Source organism: Dermacentor variabilis, chromosome 8, assembly GCF_050947875.1.
Source record: "Dermacentor variabilis isolate Ectoservices chromosome 8, ASM5094787v1, whole genome shotgun sequence".
NCBI classification, from domain to species: domain Eukaryota; kingdom Metazoa; phylum Arthropoda; class Arachnida; order Ixodida; family Ixodidae; genus Dermacentor; species Dermacentor variabilis.
The window spans coordinates 113043079-113064605 of record NC_134575.1 but is presented as its reverse complement, the minus strand read 5'-3'; the positions used below and the strand labels follow the sequence as shown (position 1 = coordinate 113064605).

Below are 21527 nucleotides of genomic sequence, written 5' to 3'. Positions count from 1 at the left end.
TGGGTTGCCATGTGCATGCCTGCCACGTTTCCCACTTTGTGACTTCTTCAGCCATTTCAATGCAAGTCCAGCACATAATGTTAAAACAGATTTTGCTAGTAGTCTGACTTGCAGACACAGAAGCAATAGCTATGCCAGTCAAAGTACTCTACCACCAATGATAAAGAATTTCAGAATCTCTATGGTGCTTGGCACAGTAGCAAGAGTGTAATCTTTTATGTTTGCTGCACAGTTGTGATTCCTTCATAGTTTCAACTCACCCATTTTTATTTGTATATTTGTTAACATTCCTTACCAGAAAAAATTGGTTGCGAGTGGAGCACATGTCCTGCCCTCACTTTCATCAGTCCTTGTTCGAGTAGCGCTATTGTTATACAACGAAATTTTGAGCCTTCACTAACCCTCCCATCACCCCCCTGGTCAACTTGCATCACGGCAAGCATTATGCAGGACAATCCACCATAAGCGCATGCTTTGTTATGCAACATTGAGCACTTGTCCTGTCGATATTTTATTTGTGCACATGTTCGCACAAACTAGCATTTCCCATAGTTTCCATTGAAATCACATTATTTCAACACCACTGATGTTTAGGACCGACAGTTAGCAAATTTACATTGCCTTCTTTTTGGCATTAAGACTTTGAACATTTCTATATTGGGTTATGTTGTGGAAGAGCATGCCATAGCTATGAATAATGTGATATAGTCACACAAAATTTTTTTTTTTTTTGTGGGAGAAGCAAATAAGGCAGGACAAGCAAATTTATTAGACATATTGGCGGCACTGTCTTAAGTTGTAAGCATTAAAAATACAAAGCATTTAAAATATTAAAACAATGCAAAACAGGAACACTTCCTCTGCACAACACTCATAGGTAATACAAATATGCATTGTTGCATATGCATTTCACCAAGTTTCCCATCGAGGAACTTGTCTAGAACCTTGATACAAGTCCAGCAGGTAATGTTCGAACTTGTCATCTGGCTGGCATATCTTCTGATCACTTGATCTTTTGACGCAATAGCAATACTTGTGACGGTCAAAGCATTCCACTAGTAAAGTTCTTGTGAGGAGGTAGAGCCTTCCACTTGCTACAATTAACGACTCAATCATATGAAACTCAGGGCCTTCCTCCGAAGTCGCAACAAGAACACTCCCACACCTGTATGAGCGTTGATCAAGCGTTGCACTGTTTACTTCATAGACTCTCAGTGGCAAGACTTTCTTGGCACAGCCTGGAAGTGTGTTCCAATCGACAGGCTTACTTCTAGCTGTTTGAAGCCCCTGGTAAAGTTGAAATGTATGCAGTTGGTAACACTGTTTCAGCTGGTGTCGATTTTCTAGTGTATACGTCAAATTTCTGAAATTCTTGACTGTTCTTGCCAGTTTCTTGAAGTTTTGGTGCTTTGCTTCAAATCTCATTGACCAGAAATGTCTGAGGGGGCCAGCTTCACGTACAAACCTTGCATAATGCACCAGGTAGTGCAGCTTGGGGATGACTGCAAGAGGGCCATATCTGCCTGCAAATTCAATTAAGAAGGTCTGCACAATTACATCCAAATAAGAAAGGCGTGCAGATGAGATTTCAGATGCAAATGTGATGTCTAAAATTTCACGGAACTTCAAAAAGATCTCCCAATCTTCATTTCCTTCTGGAATTTTCGATCCTAGTATCAATGGCAAAAACCTAAAGAAACACCATTTGTTTGATGCAGTGCCTGCCAAGACAGAGTGGCTGTCTAAAAATGCCATGTTTAACGGTGGGGGTTTGTTCTTTGCATCACTCGGACCATAGTCATATGATGACACTGCTTCAAGCTCTTTTTTTGAGATCAAGTGACTAGATATTAGAGATTTTAGAACATACCGCAGAACACATTCTCCTCCCCCTTCCAACCTGTCGTGCATTAGATCTGGAGGCAACTGCCGGGTCACATCAAAATACTGCAACTGCAGAAGAGGCGATACCTCATTCACACCATACAAGGACTTGTTAACTGCGTTCACTGTAATAGCTTGAAGATGCAACTGATGGCTCTTTAACGTACGGGCCTTGCACATCGTTTCACTAGTCTTTACGGCCAACTGCTTTATTGATACCATGCAGTACCTGCAAACTCGTCCTTTACTGAAACAACAAGAAAATCCACCTAAGCGGTTTAGGGAAAGATTATCACCGCAAAAGGCAAGCACAACAACAGTGGCACGTATCTTCTCTCCCCTGATTCTAATTGTGAGGCCGTCCTTGTACATGTGCTCTAAGTCGTCTAGCATTGGTCGCAATACTTTGTCTAAACCATGAGTCTTCACATCGGCATAGCGCACGAGCATGACTAAATAGATGTTGTCAAGCTGTGACCTGTGCTTGGCGTGAAGGTTTAACAAGGCACAGTACACAGGAAAGAGCTTGTGCTTGCCTCGTTTGGCACCCAATGGATTTACCACTTCAATCTCATCAGTATAGAACAAAGTGATGATGGTGTGTGTGCTACCCTCAGAGATTAGAGCTCGAAGGTGTTCCCTGTACACAAGACCATCAGTGTAGTCTCTGTACATACTGGGTGCATGATTCACAATGCCAGGCGTCGTTAGATGAGCGGCAATGTCAGGAATTTCACAAACTGCAGTGAGAAGCTTCGGCAATGGAATGTAGTGGTACTTTGCAGCCTGGCCCAAATACTGTTCCTCAGGTGCTACGAAAGGAAACGTTTTCACAGCATATTCATCTCGCTGATGTTTGCTGTCAAGACCACGGAAAAGCTCAGGCACAAATGAGCAGTCGAGCAGACGTTGTACATCAGGAGTTGTTGCCGATGCTTTCATGGCATCTGCAATCTCATTACTGTAAGCCTTTAGCACTAATTCGAACATCACATGCAATTCAGCAAACACATTGACAGCTGCTGTATGTGGCAGACAATGTTTCTCTGTGACACAGAAAAAGAAATTCCATATAGTAGACTTTGCCTGCTTGAGAAAGCACTCGAAGCGATCAAGTGGAGCCGTTGTAGGCTCTGACGACAAATCATCTGTGGAAGGTCGTTCACTGGAAACGTTTGCGCTGGCGTCAGTACATTCCATTGCTTGTGGAAACTGTTCGCCGTCCTGCACATTTGAATTTCCTCCACCAGGAGGCTGTTCAGTGTGTCGCTGTTGCAAAGTGCTGCTGTTTTCTTCAAGTAAGTTACGATGCCGACGATACAGATGCGATCTGTATGAAGGGAAATTTGTATACGTGCTCGCACAGCCTTCGATGCCACAGTATACACTGAAATTGGGCTCCGCACTGTGCACTAGGCCTATGTGCGTGACGACTCGTGTAAATTGGCATGAGTTGAACGGGCACCTTGGACAATACTTCACATTCATTGTTCGTGTCACAAGTCACCAAAGTCTCAGAAGTACGCTAGTGCATTTCCTAACCGTTCCGGAAACGAAATGTTCACATGTTAGGAGTATCGCGGACTTGCCAATGACACGCACGACAGATCGCACGCGCACCAAAACGACGCAAATTTCACTCAACCAGTTCGCGCGCGCAAACGTCGCTGGTACAGTATACTGGCACGTACTGTCTTCTAGTTCGTACCACTATACGGACTATACCGTTTGCGCGTAGCGAAGCATAGACGAAACGCGCGGAGTGATACATTTTGGTGACCGTACTTCTCGCGTAGATGATACGAAAGTGAACGCTGCGCGCCGCTATCAACCATGCTAGTTCAATAAACGCATGTGACGTCTCACTATAGAGTTCTATAGCCACTGCATAGCATATATATAGACTGTAGCCTGATAATCCATCCAGTCGGAGCCGAAGCCGCAGTGTCAGCGACAGCATTCGAAGAGCGGCGCCATCGCACGCGTTCGTCAAACTGCCATCGCTGATTTTTGCTATCTATCCCGTATTGTGCAAAATTTGCTGTTGGTCTAGTCGAGGGTTCCCTGATTGCGGTCCGCGCATCCTTTTGCGAGCCATGGCGTCGAAGTGCCTAAACATACGGCGACAATAATGTCGTCGTGACTTTCGACGAACCTTGCAGCCGGCAGGACCTCCTAAGCCAACTTTCAAAGAATGGAATATTCAAGGATGTCGACGTCTGCGCCCTTGGATTAACGGTGGGTGTTCTTGAATTAGCCTCATAATTGTTGCACTCTAAACCGGCTTTTTTTTTCTCCTTTGTGTTGGTCATGTGTGTGTTAATCATGCGTGTGTTGCAGTAGCGGTGCAGGCACGGTTAGCGTTTAGAGAAGTTAATTTCAACGTAGCTTGGCGTTTGTCTTCTCTTACTCCATCCTTGCGTTTTAATGCACGAACCTAGGTATTCGTAAGATAACTTTTGCATTCGGCACTATGAACCAGACTTCTGCAGTCGTGCTTTCACTGCGCACGTGCACTGAAAATCGTGTACGTGCTTTGTGACGGCTTTACAGGCAGATGTGTAAGTGAATATCGGGCGTTTTGCATTCAGAAAGCGGTGGACAAGTGAATAGCCAATATTAAAATAATTGATAGTGAACGCGGTATCTTGTGCAGACGGTACACAGTGCCGAGGGCTGCGCAATGCTGATTTGTGCCTCATGACGGAAAAGCAAGGTGAAAATACGGAAAAACAAAAGACAGTGTGCTGTCCTGGATTTGTGCATTGTATAAATTTTGTATAGGGGGGGGGATCAGTAAAAGGCATTATAATTAACTGTTTGTGTATTCATTCCTGACCCCCCCCCCTCTTTTTCTTTTTTTATTAGGCCTAAGTCCTAATTGGAAGGTTCGCTAACCGGCTGAATAGTTTTCGTTTCATGTAGCGTATATTCTGGCAGCTTAAGTTGCTCTTCGGCGCCTGTTGACAATATGCCACAGAAGCACAGCTTTTTTTACTCTTGGACCCTGGGATCTAATACCGACCATGCCGAGGTGTGAACATCTGCTTTGTTGTCATGAGGCACATTGGAGGTAGCAGTGTTCCTTGTAAAACTGCTGACTGAGCAATAATTTAAACATCGGTTTTCCAAAAGCCAGACACACTACCAACTGTGCCTAAGGTATGACCAAGGAATACCAGTCTGCTTTAGTTGAAATGTGCTCAGAAACTTAGCGCAGCACTGAGGCCAAACTTCCTCATCGACCCTAAAGCCGATGTCATTTTAACCTGATGACATTTTCGCAGATCTTTGACGAAGACTTTGACACCTTTGTTGAAATAACAGAGGACTCCACTATCCACAATAAGGCTAGAATTAAAGTCAAGGAGACGAACCAAGTAAGGTGAGTGTTGCATCAATGCAGATGTTTGGTATTCAAGTCTTCATTTTAGATTGTGTCAAAGAAGCTTTTTATTTCATTCGGTTGTCACATCTAAAATTTAGAAAGTTATCCAAAAGCACTGCACAATGTCCTTCCTTTTTTTCTCCCATCAACTGTACTGCAGGATAGCAGATGTCCTTGAAAAAGGACCACCAGAACAGGCACGCCCCGGTCATGTATACATGCTGCCAACTGTGCCACAAGATATATCCATGAGCATTGAAAGACACAGGGCTGGGCAGTACTTCAAAAACAGGCGGCGGGTGCTGCAATGGCTATACCATGATTTGTGTCTACAAACAATGTAAGTCATTAACACAAACTTTTAGAAACCAACTTTATGACACATCTTGGCTTGTGGCTGTCTTGCTGAGCTATGTTGAAAGGAGCCTGCCATTAAAGCTATGTTGACTAAATCAGCTTGTTATGGAAGATTTCAGGTGCTAGAAGCAAAACAGGATTATTGTATTGTATTGACTGGCAATTTTCCCCCTGGACGTTATTTCCAAAGATGCTCTGATTTAATATGTAACTACAGTGATTTCATTATCTGAAGTATCAGTTAGGTATGTAAAGAATTGTATTCCTTCAGCACAAACCAGCTTTACAGCATTAAATGTCTGGTAGAATTCTTATAGGATTGCCATATTTAAACTTAGTTATGTAATCTGACTTCTGTTGGCTTCTAGTTTCCTCGATGTTGCTTTTATTAGGGGTGTGCAAATAGTAATTTTTACAATAGAATCGCATACGGTCGAACCCACTTATAACAATATTCAAGTGCCACGAAAATTCCATTGTTACAACCAATAATTCTTATAACCGGGTTGCATGAAAAAATAAAAAAAGAGGGATGGCAGAGCCTGATATGAGAACTATATAGGTGGGGAGGCCAGTGCCCCTCCCACCACCTTCCTCCGCCCGGCTGCTGATTGTATTCACTCGTTTAACTGCTTCCTGGGCGCTCTGATTGCGTTTAATAAGCTGCGGCTGTCGACGTTAAACAGTAGTACTGCTATAACAACTGCAAAGAAGTGTCGCAGGTGGCAAGCGATGTGTGAGCACCGCCTCTAGTTTTTACGTTCCCTCTGTACTTTAACATTTCTCCAATATGGTCCAAATAAAACTGCACCATTTAGTTTATTTTGTACCTATTGCTTCATTGCAATGGTAGTTCAGATTTGTAAGCAGCTGTTACCCTGATAAATCAACAGGCACTGCTTTTTCACCTCGCCCTAATTACCCATGTTGCTGTTTGGATTAGCCAAAAATGTTTCAAAGTGTAGCACTTCAGTACTGTTGGCAAATTACTGCCTACCTTTATTTCCTTAGTATTACTGCTTGAAGATCAATTTTTCATCATGCCACCTAAGTTCTTTGCCTCTCTAAATCTGCTAGGTACCCTGGGAAACTGTATGCAGAGGCAGCCCAAGCCCTCATAGCCAAGTTTCCAAACTTGGCTGACAGTACAGGGACTGGCTATGTAAGTTTTTCATTGTTTTGTTTGCAAACTGTACCATGGCGTGGCTTCAGTTGGTTGTCAACCTTCTGATAAGGTGGCTTGTCATCTTTAAGGTGGAATGGCAGAATGGTAGTCCAGGTTGGTGTAGCTGTAGCCTTTGCAGGCTTCATTGCCTTACTAGGAAGACCAAGGATTCCAAAGGGTGGAAAAAGAGTGCCAGGTTGAAATGTGTAAAGGGTAGTTTTAGTTTACTTTGAATTTGTGTGCATAAGCCTTTCCGCAGGCACTTATATATAAACCCTGGCATGTTTGCTATGACATGTTTGACAGTGCAACGGTGACATAGAGGTAGAGTATCTGGCTTGCGTGCAAGAGGACCGTGGTTCAAATCCCGGTGCCGTGTAATTTTCTATCATTTATTTATTTATTTATTTATTTATTTATCATACCCTCAAGGTACGGTTGTACATTGCAGAGGGGAGGGGCAAAGTAAGTAAATACAGAGGCAATCACAAAATAAGGAGGGAAGGCAAACAACATGGCAAAAAACATCGTATACAAAACAAGAATGGTAAATAGAAACTTGTGAGCGTGGCAAAAATACATGGCGGAACAAAATAAAGAAAGGAAAGAACATACGATATAAAAATACAAGCAATAATGTAAAACAATGGCATAAAAGCAGTTATTATACAGAACAAGCAAACGCAACAATTATTTATAACATGAAGCTTTGAAGTGTGCTTTTAAAGTTATTGGTGTCAATAATGCTTGTAAGTAATGCGGGTAAGTTATTCCAATCTTTGCTCGTTTGGGGAAGAAATGAGTATGAAAAGCCGACGGTGTTGCAGTGCGGAATGTTTACCTTTTGGCGGTGGTCTATGCGAGATGAAATGTATGGTGGTGGTTGGACAAAGATAGAGCGTAAATATGTGTTATGGTAGTAGATTTTATGGAAAAGACATATGCGCGATAGTTTTCTACGGGTTGATAACAGCGGGAGGTGAAGGAGAGCTTTCATGTTAGTGACACTCGCAGTTCTTTGGTAGTTGGTGAGAATGAAACGGGCTGATCGATTCTGTATTGCCTCTAGAGAGTGTATGAGGGTGTCATGACCTGGGTCCCATACTGATGACGCGTACTGAGTTGTGGGCGAATGTAAGTTGTGTACAATAAGAGTTTTAGTGATGATGGTGCTTGAGAAAATTTTCGAGGAAAGTATCCCAGCGTGCGAGTGGCCTTAGATGTTATGTGATCAATGTGAGTTTTCCAGGATAGATTGCTGGCAATGTGAACCCCCAAGTATCGATATGACGTTACACATTCTAGTGGGATCTTATTTAGCGTATAGGTGGGGCAGATGACGTTAGTACGAGAAATCCTCATAGTCTTACACTTTCTAATGTTTAATTCCATGCGCCATGTACGACACCACTCATTTATGTTATTGAGATCCTCCTGAATTAGTAGAATATCTGAAGAATTAGTTATTTTACGATACAAGACGCAGTCATCCGCAAAAAGACAAATGTTCGAGGAAATGTGAGTGGGCAAGTCATTAATATAAATTAGGAATAATAAAGGACCGAGCACAGACCCTTGCGGGACGCCGGAGTCAACTGGGGCTAAAGGTGAGTTAGCGTCATTAGTGGTTACATATTGAACACGTGATGTCAGAAACGAGCGAATCCAATTAATTACGGAGGGGTCGATGTTTAGAACGCCTAATTTATGAAGAAGCAATGCATGGTTCACTTTGTCAAATGCTTTAGAGAAGTCGAGAAATATACAACCTGTTAAAAAACCAGAATCTAAATTGGCATGTAGGGCATTAGTGAAGAGGATAAGCTGAGTATCACAAGAGAAGTTTTTACGGAATCCATGCTGCATAACTGTGAAGAAGTTGTTATTTTCAAGAAAATTAACCAGATGTGTGTATATTATATGCTCCATAACTTTGCATGGTACAGATGTAAGTGAAATAGGTCTGTAGTTGTGTGGATCATGGGTTGGTCCGGTTTTGTGAATGGGGATTACTTTGCCAATTTTCCAATCATACGGTAAGGTGCCAGAGTTGTAAGATTGTGAGTAAATGCATTCTAGTAGGATTGAACAGTATTCCGCTGTGTTTTGTAAGAATATAGTGTTAATTTCATCTACCCCCCATGATGCTTTAGGTTTTAAGTTTTGTACTATGGCTTTGATACCAGTTGCGTCGAAAACGATGGGATCCATGAAATGGTAGTTAGTTGATTTTATCTCGGGCATCGGATCAGGGGTCTGAGGTGATGAGAATGACTGAGTGAAGGTATTGTTAAGCACGGTAGAACACAATAGGTCAGGTACTGGGTCCCCAGAAGTTGTTAGCAATGAGATTCCAGTTTTATGGTTGTTTCCTCGTATGGCTTCCCAGAAGCGTTTTGGATTAGTCTTCAATAAATTTGGAAGTGTACAATTAAGGAATGAAAATTTGGCTGACCTTAGGGCTTTAATATATGAAATTGCTGCGTGTTTATATGCTAGCCAATGTGTCTGTTTTGAGGAATGTTTCGCTGTACGGAATAAACGTTTTTTCCTGTTCGATAACCGATTAAGATATGTGCTGTACCATGGTGCTTTATTGTTAGCATAGACGGATCGAAGGGGTACGTGTTTGGTGATAAGCTCACTTATTTTATTTTTGAAGATAGACCAGTTAGTTTCTATGGAGCGTTGGAGATAAAGTGGTAGGAAAGTGTCTAGAAATATGCATAGTTCTCTGTTGATGGCTTGATAGTTAGCTTTTTTATAATCTCGGAACTTTTTCCGCTGTCGGTATGTTTTTTGTTATGTTGTTGTAAGTGTAAAATGCAAGATGTCATGATCGCTCAGTCCGGGCATGTGTGTCACCGCAGAAAAGTTATCGGGCGATGACGTTAGAATGAGGTCCAGGAGTGATGATGTGTTATGTGCTACACGTGTTGGAAGTCTGACGATCTGCGATAAGCCGAAGTCAGAGCAAATGGAAATGAACCGATTGGCCTCGGCCGACGAAGGATTAGAAAAGGGATTGACATGTGACCAGACAATGTTAGGAAAATTAAAATCGCCTAAGAGTATAATTTCAGTTCCGGGGAAACGCATGGTAATCTTATTTAAACAATCATATAAGTCATCGCAAAAGGATGAGTCGCTTGATGGGGATCGGTAGCACACACCTAGTATTATTTTTTTAAAACTAATAGTTATACAGCACCAAATTAGCTCTAAATTGGTATCAATGGTCACAAAAAACAATTAATACATTCTTTAACGGCGAGCAGAACGCCACCACCAATTCTACCAGTTCGGTCACTTCGGTAAACAACGTATTGGTTCTCGCACTGAAACAGTTCGGGGTTTGTTATTTTACTATTTAACCAGGTTTCTGTGAGTACAATGATGTCAGCATTACAGTCGTTAATAACAGCACATAATTCGTCTTTCTTAGGAAAAAAACTACGAATGTTAGTAAAAAGAACTGAACACCCGCAATCTTTTAAGGCACCTCCCCTCGGATGGCCCTAACTTGGCTGTAACTTACGGCCAGAACGAAGAGTTGTACCAGGTGTATGCGTTCTGCGCATTTCATAAATACTTTCACTGGCTTCGTCATATGCGTAGCATTTCCCATCCAACATTAGTTTTTTATATCTTAGTTTGAAAAGCGTGTTTTTCGATTTGCCATATTCTATTAATTTTTTCCTTATGTTACGAGTGGCTTGGCAGAAATCTTCACTTATTGCTGTGTCAGTGTTTTTTAACAAACCCCGCTTTGAAGAGACTAGCTCCCTAGTTTTATAGGTTTCAAATTTAGTTATTAATGGTCGAGTTATCGCTGAATCAAAACGACCAATTCTGTGCGCCCGGCATATGTCAGAACCGGTTATGTTAACCTTCAATGTATTAGTCAGCAGGTTTAGTATCTTATTGACAGTAGAACCCTTTTTGTAAGCTATAGAATTCCTGTATGTTGCCAACTATATCCTTATTAATCAGGAATCCGACTCCGAGTTCTCTCTGCTAAGCCCTGGTAGCACAGGACGTGCCCGTTTTTTAGCACTGTATCTGCTTCATTTGACCTCTTAACCTCACTGAGCCCTATTATATCACATTTAATGCCCGCTAATACCTCCAATAGCACTGCTAGACTCGCCTCAGTAGATAACTTTCTAGCGCTAGGTGTCAGATTCTAATGGCGGCCTGTTCAGACCCAGGTATTCTTAGCACCCTCTGCTGCGTCACAGGTCTGACAGCCGCCGTGGTCAGTTGCTTCGCAGCCCCTGGGGACTGAGGGCCGGGGTTTGATTGTTGTATTCATATAGGAGGTTGTGGCCAAGTACTGCACTAGGGTGGCCAATCCTATTGTCAATGTGAGTATTCCAAGTAAGGTCCTCTGTAAACCATGCGCCCAAGAACTTTTGCTTTGTAACTTCTTCTAGTAACGTGTCCTCAAAGTGCAGATGAACACAGTAGGGGTCTCTTTTATTTGCTGGCTTAAAAATTATATATTTGGTTTTGCTTGTGTTTAAACTCAGTCGGTTGCTTTTAAGCCACCTGGAGAGGTGTAAGAGGTAACTGTTAGCTGATGATTCTATATATGTATATTTCATACTGCATTTTTCATGTAACGTTAACCAAACCTTAAAAATAAGTAGTGCATGTAAGTGAATGAGACAGTGAGAGGTGGTCATATTAAAGGAAACCTTAAACTATTTTGACAAATGTGCATAAACTGAGTCATTAGGGTAGGCTCTATGATCATTGACACATTTGATTGATTCTTTATTGGTTTATCACAATAAATGTGATGGGAGGTGAATGGAAAAGCCATTTAAGGATAGCTTGAGAGGGTCCTCTGCCCCCGTATACTTTCTTTAAGAGCTCCACGTAAAGTGTGTAGTTTATTATAGGGCTATGAATATGTGCATTGCTACCGAATGCAGTGTTGCCGCTCCCCCGAGTTTTCAGCCGCCCTTTCACCTGCTACATAGCAAGTGCGCACTAAAGCCCCTCCATATAAGTTTTCGCCGACCAGGTTAAGTACCGCCAACCTACCCTCCTCCGCGCTTCTCCCCCTCAGCTTCCGGCAGCAAGCGGAACTTGTCCAGCTTCTGGTTTTAGGCAGAAGCGACGTCACTGCTGTATTGCGGTGCGAGTGTGCAACAAGCAAAAATTCAGGAACCGGAAATCCCGGAAGCAGAATGACTAGAAACTGAAATTGCGGAAGCAGAACTGGTATGAGCGACGAATCTGAGAACAGTGGCACACATCAAAGGTTGGCGCTACTTAGCCCAAGCGGTGCTGGCGCATGGATTTAGGGGCTTTAGTGCACTCGATGTCAGTCGGGCAAGCTATCTGATTAGCTACCCATGTTGCATCCTCGGGAATTCTTGAAACATGCTGCTGCATTAAGCTTAGTTTTAGTAACATACATATGCATAGCAATTTCTCTACACAAATGTAACAAATATAGACTTTTCTTTAAACCACTGGCCCCCATCCATCTGAGAATGCTACTGCTCTGGACTCAGGCAGCTGATGGGATGCGGAGTAGTTGCATGAAAATAAAGGCAGCAATGTGCTCTTTGGCCGCAGTAACATGAATGGTAGTGGTGTTGTATTATGCTCATCTTGCACTGCAGGTGTGTGCAGGGAGTAAACTGCAATGTCTGCATGCTGTAGAAAACATAATTGCTGAACTTGGTAAACAAGCGGTCACCTGCAGTTCTGAAAAGAAGGGTGCTTTGCAGCAGTTGCCACCAGTTCTGCATTTGTCAAAGTGAAGAATTTTATGTAATTTTTACAGAATAGCAGAAAGTTTTCCTAACAAGCCGAGATCCAGGAAGAAAAGCATTGCGAAGGAAATTGAACGTGCTTTACAACATGTCATATGTCCGTCATAACACCACCAGCATATTTGTGCTCAAGTATGCAGAACTTAAAATAATTGTTTTAGGACTTAAGTTGTACGTGAAGAGCTGTAGAGCATGCTCAAACTCCAAATGAAGTTGTTTCTGTAAAATTTTTGTGGTTCTTTCCTTTTGCAAGCTGTGAAAAAACCCAGGAAATATTGAAAAATTATCCCTCCTATCTCTTAGGACTGGCAGAATCTCCATATCAAAGGTGCTGACGTACTCTGGATGCTGTGGTTGATTCATTTTTTTTTCTTTGGCAATAAGCATGCAGGCTTTCTCCTTTCAAAGCGCGCTAGTGAGCTGTGACAACTTTGGTTTTGTATATCGTAGAGCCCAGAAAAGATAACCACATAAGAGATACTGCCATTTAAAGAACTTCATTTGGTGGTTCTGAGCATGCTCTAAAACTTTTCGAATACAGCTTATGCTCTAAAACAAAGTATTTTACACATATAGATGTTACTTATTACGTAACTCGTCAAACCTTATGAAAATCCGACAACTTTGAGCTATTTGTGTCATTCGTCTTAAGTGTACCACTCTATTTTGAGACTTTGGTTCAAGCTATGTAAACACTGGCTGTAGGGTGCCCCATTTAAATTTAGCCAAGATTTTAAACATATGCTGATGCGTTATATGAGGGTGCAACTTGATGTTAATTGCTCGGTGGAGCATGTTGCACTTATTCTTCTATTCCTTCAATTTTATAATTAGACAAGATAATCCTCTATGCAAGTTTTAGAGGAATACATTAACTGCACAGTTATAGCGCGGGATTAAAGACTCCACATTTGTAACTATCACACAACTATTTTCTGTGTTGTACAGCCTACAGAATACGAAGATTCACCTAACTAGCTGTTGGCAAGCTGTGTTTGCAGTGCTCCTAAAGGTGCTATGCATTAATGAATAGCGTTTTTAACGAAACCTAGTGTTGATGCTTGCAGAGTGACAGTAGCCACAATATCATGTTCCATCTGTTTACTGCTGTAATCAACTCCCGTACTTCTTCGTTTTGGCTGTGCAAGTAAAACCAATTGCTGCATTAATTTCTAAGCGTTCTGCATCAAGGCTGTATCACTATCTTAGCGACAGCATGCTCTGCTCCATCTTACGCCTAGTAGGCAACGCTATGAAATCAAGTAAAATTATGCACTTATATATGTCTCACTCTTTCCATTTTGCAGTGCAGTTGTTAGGGATGTGCGATTTTTACAGAATAACCACTTCTTATTGTACATCTATAGCTTGTGGTTGAGTTAAAGGAGGGATATGGGTTTGACAAAAAATATTTGTCGTTGACTATAGAAAGTTGAAATTTTCAACAAATATTCAATCTTAATAAAGGTAAAATCAGGCATCCACCCGTTTCGTAGCAATTGCTATAAAGGAAACCCATACGAGGAACCCGTATGGGTTTCCTTTGTAGCAATTGCTACGAAACGGGTGGATGTCTGATTTTCCCTTTATTAATTGCTTCTCTCTACCTTGCGGGTTTCTGCAGAACTACTACGTCAAATAGTCAATCTTGTTGCCGATTGCCCATATGCAATTTGTTCTTCTTTTTTTTGCTAAGTAAAGAAATAACTTTTCCATGTTTAAATTGGGTCTGAAGCTTCAAAAAATGTACTTTGGCAAGAGAGCTAAAATTAACCCAGTATGTTGTTAAATGTCCAAGGAGTGAAAGTTCGTATTGTAATGTTTGTATCTATAGTTCAGGCAAAGTTGTGGAATTCTAAATTTGCAACATTGCCAATGTGAACTGATTTCTATATTTCAAAATGCTTCCATGTCCTAAAACACTGTCACAGTGGTTCTGCACTGTATGTATCTCTAGCACATAGGCAAAAAAGGATTGAGTAGCAGAGAGACAGTATCACTTCCATAGTTTTTGACTTGCAAGAAGTGTGTAAGGAAAACAGACAAAAAAAAAACTAAGAGTGCAAAATGTGCATTTCATGCAAGGCTCGTTCTGGCAGGATAGCAAGCAAAAAAGGTGCTCATTCTAACAAGATCAAGATGGCTTGGCTATTAAGCGGCTTTGCAATGGCAAAGACACAAGGGTCATTTTCAGTGCTTTTATGGGCATACTGAACATTTTGTAGTACTAATACAGTGTTTTTTCTTTCTCTGCTACATGTTATTTTGAGCTCGTTTTTTGCCAGCACGTGTGGAATATACGCAGATTTGAAAAAATAGGACAATCTATGTTTTAGTGTGTGTGTGTGTGTGTGTGTGTGTGTGTGTGTGTGTGTGTGTGTGTGTGTGTGTACACACACACACACACCCTAAAGACCTATACCCTTTAAGCGAAATCGCTTAGTTTCATCGAGAGCACAAAGAGTTGGCTGCAGTTGCTGGTTGCCAGAAATGTGCTGCTCCACTGGTTCAAATCAGTACCCTCCTGGTAATGCTTGCAGCATTTATGATGTAAAAGTATGAGACAAATTTACATGTAATTGCATGATGCATGCATATACCTCTCTTTAATATGTGGTGTGCTATCTTTTGGTGGCAAATGAGAGCAGCAAGAGAAGTCTCTCGAACCCTCACCGCATTGGAGTGTAGATTTAAAGCACTGCATTCGTGCGTGGCACAAGTGAGAGCACTGCAGTCACGGAGCCTTCTCCCCCCCCTAATTTCAAAGGGCGTTCTTCATAATGCAAGATACAATATTGCCCCATCAGAAAGTGGTGATATTGAAGCTTCCTAGCACATTCTACAACTTTCTCATTCGAAATTACCTATGAAGTGTTTTCCAATTGCAGAATAAGGCTTGTGAAGTTGAATAATTACCAACCTTTGCTAGTTATACTAGAACATTGAAAGCATTGTCTTGGTCTTTAAAGCGGTCACACATGGCTTTAGTTGTATCCTGTGGCATCTCTCTAAAACCTTGGCTTACAGTTGCCTGTGTACACATGGGCTTTGTACACCAAGAGAAGGTAATGTAATGCAAACTGATGATGGCCTAATTTACCCTCATTAACCTCATTTGCAGCATTGGCTACCGGTTGACACCCAGGTTTTGTTCAGCTTTTATCCTTAGTTAACTGCAATGCGTGGTACTTTTGACTGTTAATGCTGAAAAAATAGATGCATTAAAATTGCCGCCTAGTTATAGCCAGTTCATGTATATACATAAGAACATAACATTGAGATCGGTGAGCACCTAGCAGAAGCATTGGGCAGTGTGCCGAAAACTCCTGCCACTCGGCTGTGTCCTTCTTGAGTAAGATAGTTATTGCGTTCGCTGGCAGAGCGGCATCTTCCTCTCACAATAAGCACTGATCACAACTAGTTGAAGGTGCTCCAAAAAGTCAGTGGTGGTTACCAAGGATCGAATGCCAACCAAAGCAGACAATGAAGCGAACGACGCTCGGAGAGCTGTATTGATGTATGACATAGCGAATGCATCAGTTTTGTAAAAGCTGAAATTTGCATGTATGAAGAACTGATAAGGTTGCTATCATCAGGCTTCTGTGCCAGGGGACACAGTTTCAAAACCCACCATCAGGCACGATTTAAAAAATAATGGAGGCTGCATTTGAAGCTATCTGGATGGATGTATGAAGAAAACTTGGGGATCAGTGACAGTATTGCATTGTAATAAAAAGTTCAGCATGTTACACTCCTGTAACACATGAAAGCGAAAGCCTGCTGCACACATAGTAATGCATTAATTTGTACAATCAGAGGCGTCAGACTTCTTGCATGACATAACGAGCTGAAGTGTGATGTAAACGTATGGCGCTGTAGGTCGACCTCCTCGACGACACGTGCCAGCACCTAATGTAATACCTAACGGTTCTTTCTTTAGTTTCTTGATTCATATTCTGCCATTCCTGATGATATTTTTTGCATCACTAGACTTAGACTACGCTTTTTTGAGGTATGAGCCATTGCAATGAGCCTCTTAAGGCTTTTTCTTTGTCCTTTTGTTCATTCCTCCTTTCATTTCTTCATTCATATTCAGCCATTGCATCTTTGCTTGCTTGTGGTGGTATGAGCCATTCCTGATATTTTTTGCATCACTGGATGTGACACCGCTTGTTTTTTGGTATGAGCCATTGCAACGAGCCACTCAAGGCTTTCGTCTTAGAATAGAATCTGCCACAGGCTATTCATGATATAGTTTTGCTGAACTGAGTATTTGGCTCTAAGACAGCTGTCTAGTGAATATAGACCAGCGCTACTAGCGTTGTATAGATTTATATGGCCTGTGCAACATTGTAGTTGCTGTTTATTGCTATCGGGCATGCAAAAAATTTTACTTTTGCTTGCCATTGTGTATGGGTTTGCTTCACCTAGTAATAAATTGTGATGCTTTTTACCTAGGACTCGTGGCGAGAAGCTTTAAGGTTTAAAGCTAAATATGAGCGAAGAAAGCTCAGACTGCAAGAAGACGCAGATGATGGCCCACCACCTAAAAGATCAGTAGTGGTCAACAATGACAGTCTTGCCTCCAAAAGGATCACAAGACCATTTTCAGTATGTATAATCATATTAGTGTAAATCTACAAGTTGCCAGCCTACTGTAGTGTTAATTGATTAACATGGTTTCTTTTCAGGCTGCTGCCATGGAAGATGGAGAGGACAATGAGACCATTGATGCTCATCTTGTAGCCATGGCTAAAGAAGTGTCAAAAGCCCGGCCTGATGTCGCCTACATTTCCGACTGCATGGCAAGAACATTTGCTAGTAGAAGAAAATGGATTGGCGAAAATCCATCAGTGGGAGACATTGTGAAGATGTATTCCCCTCTTTCCATGAGCACAATGGTAAGTTTTTGAAGGAAAAGTATTTGGCTATCACTGAACCCAGGAAAATGCATAGGCAAACTTTTTGTTGCAATATGCCAGAAAAAAGACCTTGTGTATTTTCTTGTTTTCACTTATTGCAGTCCTTTTCTTGCAATTGTCATTCAAAGGGACCAACTGGGCTCAAGCCGATTTTTCTCAATTTGATTTGGGATGCTAAACTTGGAAATTATCAGGTTTTACCCTGAAAACTAATTACCTGTGTGCACATGAGTGAGTGCATGTGTTGTGCACACACTCATGCATTCTAAATGCGCTGTACTGATCCATAAAAAAACATTCACGTGGCCAATGCCACTAATGGTTCAAGAAAGCTTTATCTTGGGGCCAACTCTCATCTCCACATAAGCACATGTGAAACACAGAAATGCTCTCTTTAGACTACTACTGAAACGACTTGTATGAAAATTATTGCACCATAAGAGAAAGTGGAATTCTACCATCTTTAAGGAGCGCTTTTGAATTAAGGCCTCGAATTCATTAGTAAATCTTCTGAAAATTGGTAAATGGGGGAGCACAAAGGTTAACTAATCTGAAACTTTCTACCAAATACAGTTATTGTTTTGTAAAGTGCCTCTATTAGGGCATCTGAATTAGACAAATATTTTTAGCTTACATGTAATTGTTAAAATACTTGTGAGGCTTGCGAAATTCCTATTTACAAATTAGTTTGCTTATTTCAGTTTCACTTTCCCTTTTTGTCACAAGTATTCATTTAACACTCATTTGGAACAAACGAAAATGTTACAAAGGAAAAAGAAAGCAAGGAAAACCAGGGATTAAAGGTGTTTATCTGCACCTAACTAGGTCATTGTCCTCAATATACCAGGTGTTTCAGCAAACACTTCCAAAAATTTTCAAAGGTTGCCTGTGGCAGATTGCACAATTCTACACTCTTGAGCAAATTACACCCTTTTGCCACGCAATAATAGTAATCTGTCTTGTCCGCATTCCCTTTCTTTAACGCTGCAAGCCCGGTACTTCCCAGTAACGAACAGCATGCTCGTTATCAACATAACATAGCATTCCTGACAGGAAAGTAGCAGGTGCGGCGCTTTCGAGAAAGGAAACGCGAGCAAGGCAGATGACTATTGTTGTGTGGCAGATATACATTCCAAAGGGTGTACCTTTGTCTAAGAGTGTATAGTTCAGGAGCCGGTCTACTCGAAGAGGTGGACATTACTTGAAAAAATGAGATGCAGAATTAACTAATTCACAAAAATTCACTAATTAAGTCGACAAATTACCATATGGCCCACATTGAAATTTACAAATTCTAGCCATGGAGTTCACAACGCACACCCATTTGGAACACATTCTCAGGATGACACCAGTTTCTACATATTAATGGCAAAGAAATGCATTGGTGTTCCTGTTTAAAAATGTTTGAGTGTTTGCTGAAACACCATGTACTGTGCACTCAAGCCACAGTGGTAACATCTCATTGAGCCACATATTGACAAAGAAAAAGTATAGATAAGGAATGCGAATTTTGATGCTTCTTGAAAATGAACCTAAAGGTCTCGGCAACAAGTATTTACACAACTGAAAAATGCCTTTAACAAGACGTAAAAGGAATCGTTCAAGAGACATCTCATAACTAAAAAGCATTCTACAAGCAATTAGGCATAGAACACCCAGTATCTATTTTTGGGTAAAACATGTAAAATAGAGTTTGACATTAAAATGAAAAAAAAGAGAGAAAATGAAAAAAACGCTGTGCCAAGTGTTGTATTACCTAAGTCTTCAGACAAAGAATTAACAGGAGGAGGCTTGGTCCATTAAGGTTTCTGTAAACTAGCTCTCTGTAGTTTTTTGGGGACATTGCCTCTTTAATTTCACGTTCAATACATTTGTGTGTAACATATCAATGTTCTCTGCTTTAGGTGTTTCCGTAGGTTCGATTTACAGAATTGCTGTCTTTTTTTCTGTTTTTCTTTATTGCACAGTTGTCTTCAGTTTTTATAATGTTCTGATTTCATGAATTTTCTTAAAATTTCAAACTCCTTAAAGGGAAGCTGAAGAGTCTGTCGAATTCAATAAGATGCTCATATACGGATGTGGGATCTTTATAAACCATGCACGTAAAATTTTGGGCGAGATTTTTCACTTAGGAACGACGTAATCGCCGGTTAAAAGTGCGCTGTCGCTGTCACGAGGCGCCCGACCAATCACAGGCGGAAACAAGGTGCGCAAGCTGCTCGAGTCTACTGCTGCACATTGCGTCGAAATAAAATCTGTTTGCGCTTTCTTGCGCTCAATTTCAATACGATATTCGGATTCGGAGGGTTGAAAGCCATTACGTACAGCTCTTCACTAATTTTTTCTGGAAAACTTTTCAGCTTCCCTTTAAAGGGCCCTTCACCAGGCCATGTGGCGAATTTTAATTATATGCTGGAAGTTGTTACGTGTTCTTAGGGAGCACCGTTCTACCGCCAGAATGTTCAAGTTGGTTCCTCAATAGATAGAAATATTTGTCAGTGCTCCAATCCGATCATTTCAGGAGATGAACATCACAGCCAACATAGACGCTCTCTCCACTTGCCCTGTCTAGCCTCCCCAAGCGAAATTCCATCCCTGTGTTCTCCCCTACTCCAGCTGAAGATCGCATGATGCATGTGTCACGGGCCCTGCCTTTCTTAATATTTTTTTTGCTCACTTCATTACTGCATGGCGCTCTTCCGCTGACAGTCCTGCGTGCGAGCACTTGCATTTGTCTTCCTTTGCACAGCAAACAATTTGCATGCTGTGCACGAGAACACTTAACAAGTGGTATAAGTCAGTGCTACACAAATGCTGAGGCAGACGCAAGCGGATCACAGCGCATGATCGTGCGCTAGTACATGGTAGACAATGACAGTGTCACTCTGCGCGTGCGAGTGTATGACCTGGGTACAAGCAGATGAAATGAAAGCACATCTCTCTTGCTATACGGCACGAAGTAAAACAGACATTCTGTTTGTAGGTTTTATTATTTCTCTAAACTTTCATTTGTCTATTGCAGCAAAAGGTCAAATAGCTTGTTGCCTTGAATAATTCTCAAATTCACATGCCACTTTGAATGACATTGCAGCCCTGGCATGCATGTAGTGCACTTATGCGATGTATGTCGACCCTCCGGCTGGGAGTGCGACCCCCGCAAGGAGAAGGGCAAATAGCGTCTCGTTTGACATTTAACTTGTTTTTTTTCGGTGTGTAGGGATGTAATACATGGCAGACATGGTCACTAGCTGCATTATATGCACTGCACTTGTCAGCTCAAGATGGCCAGACCTGATGAAGGGGGCCCCCTAAAAATGGTGCTTTCTACAGTTGGTACATATAATCTGTTACTTTAAATGCAACAAACCTAATCAAACTTAGTGCCTTGTATTCCGAGAAAAAGTTTCTATAAAATGTACTAGACATTGCGTGTTGCAATGCCTAAAATGCTGTGAAAAGCTTTTTAATCTGCACTTTCCTTGTTTTAACAAGTACCAGCGAAAACATATTTTTGGGGGACCTTGGTTCCACTTTTGTAGTCCAGGAGATGGAAGGAATGCAAGAATGAAAGCCGATGCCATGAGCATGGTTTTGTGTTATTTTGTCATTTATTTTTCATGTGTGCCAACCAACTATCCCATTAACATATGTGCAGCTAATGTAATGCATCCATCAATAAGACAAAGCATAACTCGGAGCTGCTGTAAGCCCATACTGTTGCTTAACAACTTCAATCTGGCCAAAACCTGTGATGTGATCTGCCTTGTTATTCATTTTCTTTAGGCTCAGCTGGAGTTCCATCGAATGACAACAGTGGCAGTTACGGAGAAATTGGAAGAAATTCTAGCAAAAGCTGCACAAAAGATCATTATGGCGTCTAAGAAGAAGCGACACCTTCAGAGCTTCCTCCAAAGATACGAGGAAACCATGAGCGGCATCTCAGAGGCCTCACACTATGGTAAATGTGGTGACATCACTTAAACGTTACACACAACATTAAAGGCAAACTTGAAAGATCG

At 41.5% G+C, this 21527-nt stretch overlaps 1 protein-coding gene across 1 annotated transcript; it reads left to right on the top strand.

Moving 5' to 3' along the window:
- Positions 1–4018: 4018 nt before the first annotated feature.
- Positions 4019–21489, top strand: LOC142591529 (sterile alpha motif domain-containing protein 3-like). Its single transcript, XM_075703851.1, has 8 exons — positions 4019–4122; positions 5172–5269; positions 5433–5612; positions 6707–6791; positions 17045–17197; positions 17278–17487; positions 20784–20837; positions 21292–21489. Exons 3-8 carry the CDS (start codon positions 5491–5493, stop codon positions 21487–21489), a joined length of 822 nt encoding a protein of 273 aa, XP_075559966.1. The 5' UTR covers positions 4019–4122; positions 5172–5269; positions 5433–5490.
- Positions 21490–21527: the final 38 nt, after the last annotated feature.

What these genes read in the sequence shown, in the direction of transcription:
- LOC142591529 (XM_075703851.1), top strand. Translation starts at nt 5,491, where the DNA reads ATGCTGCCAACTGTGCCACAAGATATATCCATGAGCATTGAAAGACAC. An exon ending in ACAGTACAGGGACTGGCTAT is followed by an intron (nt 6,792 to 17,044) that starts GTAAGTTTTTCA and finishes CTTTTTACCTAG; the next exon opens with GACTCGTGGCGAGAAGCTTT. An exon ending in GGATCACAAGACCATTTTCA is followed by an intron (nt 17,198 to 17,277) that starts GTATGTATAATC and finishes GTTTCTTTTCAG; the next exon opens with GCTGCTGCCATGGAAGATGG.